This window comes from Entelurus aequoreus, linkage group LG14 (assembly GCF_033978785.1).
Source record: "Entelurus aequoreus isolate RoL-2023_Sb linkage group LG14, RoL_Eaeq_v1.1, whole genome shotgun sequence".
Classification (NCBI taxonomy): domain Eukaryota; kingdom Metazoa; phylum Chordata; class Actinopteri; order Syngnathiformes; family Syngnathidae; genus Entelurus; species Entelurus aequoreus.
The window spans coordinates 43,701,566-43,714,193 of record NC_084744.1 but is presented as its reverse complement, the minus strand read 5'-3'; the positions used below and the strand labels follow the sequence as shown (position 1 = coordinate 43,714,193).

The following is a 12,628-nucleotide window of genomic DNA, read 5'->3' as shown; positions in this document are numbered from 1 at the left end:
AACTCACTGTACGCTGGCATTGATCAGGCATAACTCCGCCGTTTGCAGCTTGTGCAAAACGCGGCTGCCCGTATCCTCACCAGCACCAAAAAACGCGAGCACATCACCCCAGTGCTGGCCTCACTCCACTGGCTCCCTGTCCGTCACTGCACTGATTTTAAATTACTTTTAATTGTTTTTAAATCCCTAAATGGCCTGGCCCCACAATACCTGACCGAGCTTCTGCACCATCATACCTCGTCTAGAGCCCTAAAGTCAGCTGACCAACTGCTACTGGCGGTCCCCAGATCCAGGCTAAAGACCAGAGGGGACAGAGCCTTTTCCGTTGCCGCCCCTAAGCTCTGGAACAGCCTTCCCCTCCACATTAGGTCAGCCCAGAGCCTGGGGGTTTTCAAAACCCTTCTTAAGACCTACCTCTCCTCGCTGGACCTGAGCTGAGTCCGCCCACTAGGCCACCATTTCGCTTTAGTCAATTTGTCGCTCTTTTATTATTTAATTATTTTAATTTTTGCAATTTTACTTTTTATTTGAACCCTTTTACAGTATTGCTTTTGCACTATCTTGTTTAGCTCATTCATTGTTTATGTTCTTTGTTTGTTTTTGTTTTGTTCTTGTTCTATGCTTTTTAACCTGTAAAGCACTTTGGTCCAATTTAAAAAATGTTGTAAACATGCTATATAAATAAAGTTGCCTTGCCTTACCTACATGTAGAAGGAGAAACACGGGCATGTCTAGATGACTCGCCTCCATGTTTCCAGTGGTTAGCTCCGAGTTACGAAACTGCTTTATTATGAAGCTGGCTGTGGAGCGTTCTTTGTGACGTCACTTCCTGTGTGGGGCGCGGTCTTTCTGGCGTCACTTCCTCTCCGAACTCAGTTTGTAAACGATCAATGAGTCCATACAAAGCTAAGAGCCGGAGATTCAAGAAATAGACGGTGCACTTACCCGTGTAAAAAATTATCCAAGGAGGGGAAACTTAAACGATGAATTAGTGTGGCCGGCACGGGGCTTAGGCTAAATAATGATCCGTTTAAGGGGTTATCCGGCCTAGTGTAGATATAACCTAAACTGAGGTCTTTTTTTGTGAAGTATTTCGATGTCTCAGTGTCATACGTGACTGTCTGAACCCCAAACTTTTGTGCATCTGTTTGTATTCCAAAGTGGTCAACTGCATTGGCAGTCAGTCTAAACTTCAGTATTTTATTTGGTTTGGTTTTTTTGGTTCCGATGACCTGTAGTCTGACATCCTGTCTGTCATGTTTGTCTCCCTATCAGTCCTAAATCACTGCATCTGACTCACTTGAAGGTGCAGTCAAACTTTGTGGCCTGATGTCATCTCTTTCTCTGCCGGGCTCATATTTCAGCAGTCCCACACATACCATGGTCAGCCCCCCCCAACTAAATTCTCTTACTTGAGGAATGCATTTATTTTGGTTTGTCTGGCCCATTGTGTTCAGGTAGATGGTCGAGGGTCAGATAGCATTTGTGCATGAGTGTGTACACGTGTGGGGGTGTTCAACTGCCCCGGGCTGCAAGGCCGAGTGTAGGAGGAGCCATCTCCTCATCCTGGGTGTGAGCCCATTGCGCTCTCGGACAGATCAGTCACAGAAGAGAGTGTGTAAACTCCAGTCTCCATTCCTTTTCACCCAGAGTCCGGATTCTCGTCTGTTGGCTATGCTCGCTAACCACTTCTGTTTGGAATTTTTCTTGGAAATATCTTACCGCAGCGTTTGACAATGCAGGGAAGGGCGAGTAAAGGTCCAAAGAAGGAGCTGGTCATAGAGAGTCCTCAGCAATATAAGCGCTCGGCTACAGCGGAGGCTGAGGTGGACTCAGTGCCACAGGTGGTGGTAAGACCGAGATATAAGACTCTATTTCATTGATGAAATGATATTCCTGTTTGTTTTGATCAGCAGTATAATTACACAAGTCAGTCACTGTGATTCAGTGTCAGAGCAGGTGTCATGCATGTGTCATTATATACTTCTATACCAACTCCCATGCATAAAGTGCAAAGTTAGCACCAGCGGAGATTTTATGCTGTTATTGTGGCTTGTAAAGCATTTTTATTTGGCTCAAAAGTCAGTCTGAATTGTTGTCGCTCCACAGCAATAGTCAGAATGTATAGCTGAGTCAAAATGTCCCAAAAGGCCCTGTGATCAGAAACGGTTTCACTCAGTTCAGTTTTCTAGATAAATTCAAATCTGTCCACCCTGAATCTTAAAATGCTGTTGTTAAATGTTGTCATTGTGCGCCTAGGCAATGGGCTCAGGTTTCGCTGGATTGTTCTTTTAAACGTTTGTACTTGGTTCTGTGCGGCTGACCACCTTGAACTATAGACAAAGCATTGTCTGAAAGCTCAGAGGAGATCGCAAAGAGACAATAGCCAATAACAGCAAACTCAGGGTAGGACCTGTACTGGGTTTTTTTATGCAGTAAAGTTGAGCATAGGCTGAACTGTTAATATAAAAAACACTTAACCCTCATTTTGATATGACTTTACAAAGCATAATGTGAAATTAGAAACACTTCTGGTGTATATTCTACACAAAAAGCCAATGAAAAAACAAAACCAAAAGTACAGTGTTGGTACTTGATGTTCGCTGAACTGATGTGTGATGGTGTACTGATTAGAGACAGGTGGGAAAAATTATCGCTTCTCTGATGCATCACGATTAGAACGTGGGCGATTCATGAATCGAAGGACAAATATAAACATTGATTGTTTACGTATGTTAAATAAAGTCCTAAAATGCAGCATTAATGCTGATGTTCTTTAAATGTTAGTTCTAGATTTGGTTGTAACTAGGGCTGTGCGATATGGCCTTTTATTAATATATCGATATTTTTAGGCCATGTCACGATACACGATATATATCTGGATATTTTGCCTTAGCCTTTTTCTGCTTCAAAATAAAAGCGCTACGCTATACATCTGGTTTAATAACCTTTATGGTTTCTCCTTAATGTACGGCTTCATATCAGCCTCCACACCTATCAAAATAAAGTAATACAATGTATTATAGCGTCCAGAAGAAAACAAACAAACTGTTCTTTAGTTTGTTTTTATGGCCAATTTTATGGTAACAACAGGCCTAATTCCAACAAGTATTTACTCGTGAACACACATCTTCCTCCGTGCTTCACTCCTAGACCCACAATACTTGTTCATTTTCCGTCGACACAGTGTGTTCACAGACCATGGGAAAGATGACCACCATAACACACTAACATACACATTAACACCAGCCATTTCCACAGGGTTGTCTGGCTGGCCGAAATATTGTGTAAATTATTTTATAACATGTCCTCAATTACAGAATGATTAGCAGGCTCGATATTACATTTTATTAATTAATAGAGAAGGTTAAAACATTGTCATGCAGCCACCCCCCCTGAAAATTATCTTTCGAGGGTACACTTATTAATGATGAAAAATTATACCTATCTGCGATATCCCGATTCATTTTAAGTTAACTTTGAACAATGCGATTAATTGTGATTAGATATTTTAATCGTTTGACAGCCCTAATTTATATACATGTGTATATATGTATGTATATATATATATGTATATATATATATATGTATGTATGTATGTATGTATGTATGTATGTATGTATGTATGTATGTATGTATATATATATATATATATTTATACATACAGATATATATATATATATATATATATATATATATATATATATATATATATATATATATATATATATATATATGTATGTATATATGTATATATATATGTATATATATATATATATATATATATATATATATATATATATATATATATGTATATATATATATATATATATATATGTATATATATATATATATATATATATATATATATATGTATATATATATATATATATATATATATATATATATATATATATATATATATATATATATATATATATATATGTATATATATATATATATATATATATATATATATATATATATATATATATATATATATATATATATATATATATATACAAGTTTGGGGTCACCCAAACAATTTTGTGGAATATCCTTCATTTCTAAGAACAAGAATAGACTGTCGCGTTTCAGATGAAAGTTCTCTTTTTCTGGCCATTTTGAGCCAGAAATGTGATGCTCCAGAAACTCAATCTGCTCAAAGGAAGGTCAGTTTTGTAGCTTCTGTAACGAGCTAAACTGTTTTCAGATGTGTGAACATGATTGCACAAGGGTTTTGTAATCATCAATTAGCCTTCTGAGCCAATGAGCAAACACATTGTACCATTAGAACACTGGAGTGATAGTTGCTGGAAATGGGCCTCTATACACCTATGTAGATATTGCACCAAAAACCAGACATTTGCAGCTAGAATAGTCATTTACCATATTAACAATGTATAGAGTGTACTTCTTTAAAGTTAAGACTAGTTTAAAGTTATCTTCATTGAAAAATAACGACATTTTAATGTGACCCCAAACTTTTGAACGCTCAAAATGGCCAGAAAAAGAGAACTTTCATCTGAAACGCGACAGTCTATTCTTGTTCTTAGAAATGAAGGATATTCCACAAAATTGTTTGGGTGACCCCAAACTTTTGAACGGTAGTGTGTATATATATATATATATATATATATATATATATATATATATATATATATATATATATATATATATATATATATATATATATATACTGTATATACCTGTATGTATAAATGCTGTGCATGCTCACTACCAAAAAACGGAAATTACGTAATACTTCATACATCAACAGCCAAATGAGAAGCTTTTCATACATTTTATTAATGATTAATAATAAACAATAGTTTAATCATTTACAATATAATATTATACAATATGATAATGAAAGAATCATAAATAACTGATTTATATTCAAATTGTTTCCCCTGAACTGTAATCGAATTGTGAGGTGACCAAAGATTCCCAACTCTAGCGTTTAGAGCAGTGATATTCAACTGGCGGGCCAGGGGCCAAATCTGGCCCAGGGCAAACATTTTGCAGCAAATACTTAAAAACACTGGAGTGCTCCTGTTGTATAGATGAACTTGGACCGCTTGTACACACATTGGCAAACCTTTGCGTTGACTTTTTAACCTTGCTAACATCCTGGTTCTTAGCTTTCTGGAAATGTGGCACCCAAAACTATTTAGTTGAATAGCCCTGGTTTAGAGGCATATTTGAGGTAAAATTTTGTATTGAACAGAAAATATTTTTTTATTATTTCCGTATGGTTTTCAGTTTCATTTATGACCATCTAGAGACCTGAAATATTGCATGGAGCCACAGATAATCTATTTCTGCATTTTGTGAGACAGCAGTGCTAAGTAATGCATCACTGGTCTACTCCAAATATCGTATTCTCTAAAGTTTTTCCTGCTGATGTACCTTCTCTTTGCTTTTTCACCTAAACCACTTTAAATTTCTCAAGCGTAGCTGAATTTAATTACTGTTGAACAATTATCTTAAGTATGTGTGTTATGTCCACGTATTGAAATTGATAGAAGGTTAAAAAATTGTGCGCTCATGTTTAGCAGAGCAGATAACGAACTTGCTGAAGCCAACAGACATATGGTCTCAATCTCCACCTCCCTTTTTAACACAAAGTCGCATGGCCTACTTACTCTCTGTGTGAACACTGGCATGTAACTACCAGTAGATACGTTTTGGGGCACGTCTTAATCCATCAGAGGTTGAGCTGGAAAACTCATTTAATTATTGACTTATGATAAACTCCTTACCAAGCTCAGACAGTTATTTGTTGTTTTTTTATGTGTGCAAGGCTTTTTTCAGTTTCTGCAGGATTCTGCATGATGATTGTGCCCCAGTGCATACAGCAATGTCCATTAAGATATGGTTGGTTGGCCTTTGGAATAAACTTGAGCCAAAATTGAGGGTTAACCTCAGTAACCTTTGACTTCGCAAATGTTTGAAGTTATTTTAGCTACAAAGGGAAGCCCAATGTAACGGTACAGTGGAGAAGGAGACGGCACGGAGGCAGGGACGTCGTTTAGCTTTAATATACAAGAATGAAGTGTGTGACTAATCCAAATATATATGGTGTGACTTTGTGAAGCGATTATATGTAGAGTGTTAAGGGGTGGTAGGAAAGGCGAGGCAACTTTATTTATATAGCACGTTTACAACAATTTTTATTGGACCAAAGTGCTTTACTGGTTAAAAAGCATAGAGCAAAAAACAAACAAAGAACATAATGCATAATCTAAACAAGATAGTGCAAAAGAAATACGGTGAAAGTGTTGAAGGTGCGTGTTGAGATCGGTGCGGAAGTCCAGAAAGGGCAAAGAAGGCTCTGAGTTCCGGGGAAAGGCAGGTGGTCAGCGGCTGGAGCGAGGCGTCGTTGTCCGGGCGCAGGCGTGAGGTTGACATCCGCGAAGGCAGCAAGAAGTCCAGAGGGGATCCGGGGAGATGAGACACACATCTCGAAACCAGGGAATGACGAAGGGCTGCTGGATGACGACACAGGACAAGACACGATGAGCACAAAGGAGGGGAAACCCAAAGAGCGAGGAAACACATAGGCAAGGAAGCTAGAGACGTGTAAGGCTTACTGTACTGGTACAAGTAGCTACGTTCTGGCACTGGAACGCAGGACACGCTGGCTTAAGAAGGCAGGGGAGATCTCATCAGCGCCAGGTGTGTTGATCATTGAGTGAGCGCAGCTGCGCCTGTCATGGTCGGTTGTCCAATACGGTTGTCAAAATATTTATTTATTTTTAGGTGATACCAGTATGCAGTCGTGATGAATAGAAACCCCTGGTTTTCAGGATGTTTTGGGTTTAGTTTAGTTTAGTTTATTATTTCTTCGGTCAGTGGTCAACAAAATAAACACATTTTTACATTGTATGGTTGGTAGAATATTGTACAGATAAATACTGAACTGCTCTGTGCTGTGCGCAGTTAGGTGTGTGCGGTGATTGCTTCCTTCCACCCATTTTTAACTACATTAGATTTTTACTAGCAGATGCTGCAGTGTCATATTATCTGCAGGGTGTATTGGTACTAGTAGGGCTGGGCGATATATCGAGTTTGTAAGATATATCGATATATTTTTAAACAAGATATGAATTAAGAAAATATCGTAATATCGATATAATATATTTCATGCTAATATGATCAAACAACGCTTATTTGTTGTGTTCCTTGATTCTCCCCCGCCTTTCAAAACTTTATGGACTACTAAACCCCTCCCATCATCCTTCCAAGACGTGTGTGCGCGTATAAGAACATCCATGATTGGTTGGTTGTTTATAATGATGAGTCACGATTGGTTAAGATTATGGCAAAACGTAGCCTCAGCGCATAGCATAGATCCAACCAATCGATGACTAAATTAATCGCCAACTATTTTTATAATCGATTTTAATCGATTAGTTGTTGCAGCCCTAGTCTGGATAAAACATTCATTTGACTTGTTTACCATGTAAGCCCAAATCAAAACTGTTCTCCAGTTGCCAAGCCGGGCAAATTTAGCACGAGAAAGGCTGCCAAAAATGTATGCCGAAGTGAGGAAGATCATAGCCGCACAAGTAAGTCAAGTCACTTACTTGGCGCTGACCAAAACCGTACGTGTGTGTGACAGTCCATTACATCGTCCACTGGGAATTAAAAAGTGCCTGCCTGCAAATGTATTTTTTATCTGAGTTAAATACATTTTGTATTATTTGCACAGCTTTGTTATTTATTTTATGTAGAACAAATATTTTTCCATTTTATTTATTTTATGTAATTCTGTGCTACTTAAACAGTTTCTTTTCTGTGCTGCTATCACCCATCTTGACTAACTGGGTTAATAAAAGTGCCACTGACTATTTACAGTACAGTTGTCATTCACTTCAATTTCACTGAATCTCGCTCAAAAATGTATGTATTTATATGTATACTTTCACCGGAAAATATATCGAGATATATATCGAATATCGAGTTTAAGTAAAAATATATTGAGATATACTTTTTCGGCCATATCGCCCAGTTCAAATACATTTTAAGAAAAAATTTTAGCTGAAGTGGGATTGATTCCCTCTCAATACCTAATCCATAACTGTCCTGTGATAGAGTGGCAATCAGTCAATGGTGTAGCACACCTTTGTTACCTTGGATGAGGTCCAGCCCTGCCTCTCACCAGCCTACTAGTGTACATCACGAATAAATTGTTCTTTTTGTAAAATATGCAATTCTTCAGTGCTCTAATTTAAAGCCCTGAATCGAAACAGATTCTGCAAAAACATTTCTAATTGGAGGTTTTCTTTATGATAGAGAAGAGGAAAAGTCTATCCCATCAGGGTTTCATTTCAACAGGGTTGGGATCCCGTGACTCTAAAGGCTGTAATGCATGATTCATGTGTTTTTCTCACATCATTCATCCCTTGAAACTATTTGGTGACCCTTCTTTAGCACACAGGGTGTGTCTTTCCAAGAAAAGCAATCCAAAGATCCGTAATAGTGTTCTTCACCGATACATCTACCTGTTTGAAGTCCCTACATTCATGTAATCTTTCAGCATGGTGCCACAGGTGTTTCCATGACAAACATCAAATGCTCTCTTATCTTCTGTCCTCTAGGTGAAGCCAAAGGTAATCGAGCCTCTGGACTATGAAAATGTTCTGGTGCAGAGGAAGACGCAGATCCTCAGTGATGTCCTCAGGGACATGCTGCAGTTCCCTTTGGAGGACTTTGAGGTGAGTTCCACACCTGCGTCATATATAGATTGTGTCCCCTTTTGCACAAATGTTTAGGACAAGGCAGCTGGGTTGACATCAGTAAGACGTTAATGTGTGATGTGTCCTTATGATAATGTATTAATCTAAGGGAGTGGTACTTATTGTTGGAACATCTCATGTTACTGAGAAACAGTTTGCATCACATAAAAAATGGCACACTGCTAAAGCTTAATCTATTTTACCATAACAATGTAAAAGGTTAACAATAGCCCGCTCCTATTTCTTTCCACCCCACTTTCTCTCCTTTCTTTTTTAATCTAATTATTCATTACGTTTATGTATTGTTTAAGGCTGCAGCTAACGATTATTTTTCTATCGATTAATCTATAGATTATTTTTTTTCGATTAATCGGTTAATCTATAGATTATTTTTTTCAATTAATCTATAGATTATTTTTCCTTTTACCGATTATTTTTTTTATTCAAAATGAAGATGAAAAAATAAATGTAGGCCCGTTTTTTCAAAAGGCATGGCTTTTATTTACCAAAAAAAAGAAGTATTGCCACTCGGTCAACATTGACAACAACTTGACTAAATATTCTGTAATAATGTAAACATTTAAAACTTTTAACATTTAACAAAATTAAAAGTATCTTATTTGCTTTTTAATAAATGTTGCTTTTCAACATCCAGTGCAAATCTTAATATTCTGCAATAGTATAAGCATTTCAAAAGTAAAAGTATTGCTTATTTTGCTTTAAAATGTGCAAAAATAAAGATAAACATCCAATACAAAAAAGTGCAAAACGAAATATTCTGTAACAACAGTGTAAACATTTCAACAAAAGTGAAAGTATTGCTTATTTGCTAAAATGTGCAAAAATAAAGATAAACATCCAATACAAAAAAGTGCCAATCTAAATATTCTGGAGTACTGTAAACATTAAGTATTGCTTTTAAAATGTGCAAAATAAACATCCAGTCCAACACGGTACACAATAACCAATTCTACTCATTCCAGTGAGTGACTAACAGTTGTAATGAAGAAAGTTTAGCATGTCTACGCTCAGAAGGGGTCGATGTGGCTGGAACTGAGAGGTAATTAGCCTTCACCTCAAGCCAGGACTGCGAGTGAGCTGAGCTGCAGTTTATATTTCTAGAAGGTCAACGGGCTCATAGTGATGTTACTAGTAGTTGACTGGGAGGTGTTTATTATCATTTGGGGAGAGTCCGCTGCCTGATGCTCACCTGCTAAACACCTATCTGCTCCACGCTGAAGCGCTGACTACATGCGCTCTGAATACACACTGCTGATTGGCTGATAATGCTTCATGTGTACCAATCAGATGGTTGTGTGGGTGGGACAATGCTGCGTGTGTACCAATCAGATGGTTGTATGGGTGGGACAATGCTGCGTGCTGAGACAGAGGCAGAGGTGCAAAGCAACTTGTTAAGACTTTAGCAGCTAAAGTTAGCTTTAGCTTAGAAACTCGTTCGGTACACCCCCGTACCGAACCGAAAGCCCCGTATCGAAACGGTTCAATGCAAAACACGTACCGTTACACCCCTAGCAGATACAAATGACACATTCATGTTTTTGTGTAATGATGACAACGTATGCTCGCGCGGACGATTGACTAGTTGATGGTTTTCTTTTCAAATGTTCGTTCATAGCCGTTGTGCTGCTATGATAGGCCATTTCCGCTCGACACAGTGTGCATACAACAACATTATTAGGCCGTTTATTGAAATACTCCCACACTTTTGACCACTTTTGGCATGCTTTACCCCTCAAACCGCTCGCATCGTCTGCTTTGATCGTCTGCTTTGCGCTCCGCCATGACGGTAGTGTGACGTAAATATGTGACGCGTCGACGCACAAAAACGGCGTCGACGTATTTACGTAACCGATGACGTCGACGCGTCGTTTCAGCCTTAGTATTGTTGCATTTGAAGTTATCGTAATGTTGATCATCCATCCATCCGTCCATTTTCTACCACTTGTCCCTTTCGGGGTTGCGGGGGGTTGCTGGAGCCTATCTCAGCTGCATTCGGGCGTTAGGCGAGGTACGCCCTGGACAAGTCGCCACCTCATCGCAGGGCCAACACATATTGTTATTCATTATCAATATTGTTATTTCAAAATGGTAAATTGTCTTTATTTATATAGCGCTTTACTATACCTAACCTACTCAGTGGCCTGAGTGTCCGCCCTGAGATCGGTAGGTTGTGAGTTCAAACCCCGGCCGAGTCATACCAAAGACTATAAAAGTGGGACCCATTACCTCCCTGCTTGGCACTCAGCATCAAGGGTTGGAATTGGGGGTTAAATCACCAAAAATGATTCCTGGACGCGGCCACCGCTGCTGCTCACTGCTCCCCTCACCTCCCAGGGGGTTATCAAGGGTGATGGGTCAAATGCAGAGGACAAATTTCACCACACCTAGTGTGTGTGTGACAATCATTGGTACTTTAACTTTAACTTTAACTTAATGATACCCAAAGCACTTTACATTATACATTACATTCACCCATTCACACACACATTCAAACACTGATGGCGTGTATTACTATTTGCTTCATTAATTTGCTTTTCTTTATCATTTCTGGTATATTTATACATATTGTATTTGTTGATGTAGTTATATTGTTTTTTGTTTTTGTTGTTGTTGTCTCTCTGTCTTGTCCTCCTCCTGTCCCTATAATTTCCCTCTCTTTCTCTTCCCCCCCTTTCTGTTCCCTCCTGCTCCTGTCCGACTGAGTCAAACACTAAATATATCCAAACATTTGATAAAGTCAAATACAAATAAGGTATCAAGAGAAATGTACCACACTTCTCTTTTGTAAAGTGAATATGTAGAGCAGATATGGGCATCACCCTCAACAATGTGATTTGCCTGAGTGCCTGGCCAGGACAGATTTGGGGGGGAAAAAAGAAGACAAAACATTAAGGACAGTACAGAGATGGTCTTAAAATACAACAAAGTACTAACGTTTCCTCAAAACCACTACATGATGTAAAGAAAAACACACAAAACAAGCCTAACTAGTCCTTGTCCAATGGCAATGTCTACTATATTACAAGCAGTCTAGCAGACACCGAGAAATTACAGATGCCATCTCTAAATGGATATACAGTATGTACTAGGGTTGCACGGTATTAGTATAGTACCGCGATACTAATGACTAGAGATGTCCGATAATGGCTTTTTTGCCGATATCCGATATTCCGATATTGTCCAACTCTTAATTACCGATTCCGATATCAACCGACACTGATATATACAGTCGTGGAATTAACACATTATTATGCCTAATTTTGTTGTGATGCCCCGCTGGATGCATTAAACAATGTAACAAGGTTTTCCAAAATAAATCAACTCAAGTTATGGAAAAAAATGCCAACATGGCACTGCCATATTTATTATTGAAGTCACAAAGTGCATTATTTTTTTTAACATGCCTCAAAACAGCAGCTTGGAATTTGGGACATGCTCTCCCTGAGAGAGCATGAGGAGATTGAGGTGGGGTGTTTGGGGGGTAGCGGGGGGTGTATATTGTAGCGTCCCAGAAGAGTTAGTGCTGCAAGGGGTTCTGGGTATTTGTTGTGTTGTGTTTATGTTGTGTTACGGTGCAGATGTTCTCCCGAAATGTGTTTGTCATTCTTGTTTGGTGTGGATTCACCATGTGGCGCATAGTTGTAACAGTGTTAAAGTTGTTTATACGGTCACCCTCAGTGTGACCTGTATGGCTATCCCCACCTTCTACCATCCTAGTCACGTCCGTTGTGTCCTTGGGCAAGACACTTCACCCTTGCTCCTGATGGCTGCTGGTTAGCGCCTTGCATGGCAGCTCCTGCCGTCAGTGTGTGAATGTGTGTGTGAATGGATGAATGTGGAAATACTGTCAAAGCGCTTTGAGT

The 12,628-nt window shown here is 38.7% G+C and overlaps 1 protein-coding gene across 5 annotated transcripts in view; it reads left to right on the top strand.

The window, feature by feature from the left end:
- The window catches only part of LOC133664922 (dedicator of cytokinesis protein 9-like), a 270,243-nt gene that overhangs the window by 117,136 nt on the left and 140,479 nt on the right, over nt 1-12,628 (top strand). For 4 of the 5 annotated variants that reach the window (XM_062069950.1, XM_062069949.1, XM_062069946.1 and 1 more), the window contains exon 2: nt 8,607-8,723. In XM_062069950.1, coding sequence (XP_061925934.1) covers nt 8,607-8,723 — 117 coding nt within the window. Of the gene's footprint in view, nt 1-1,586; nt 1,851-8,606; nt 8,724-12,628 lie in introns of those variants that run through there. The other variant, XM_062069948.1, reaches the window with a different exon arrangement.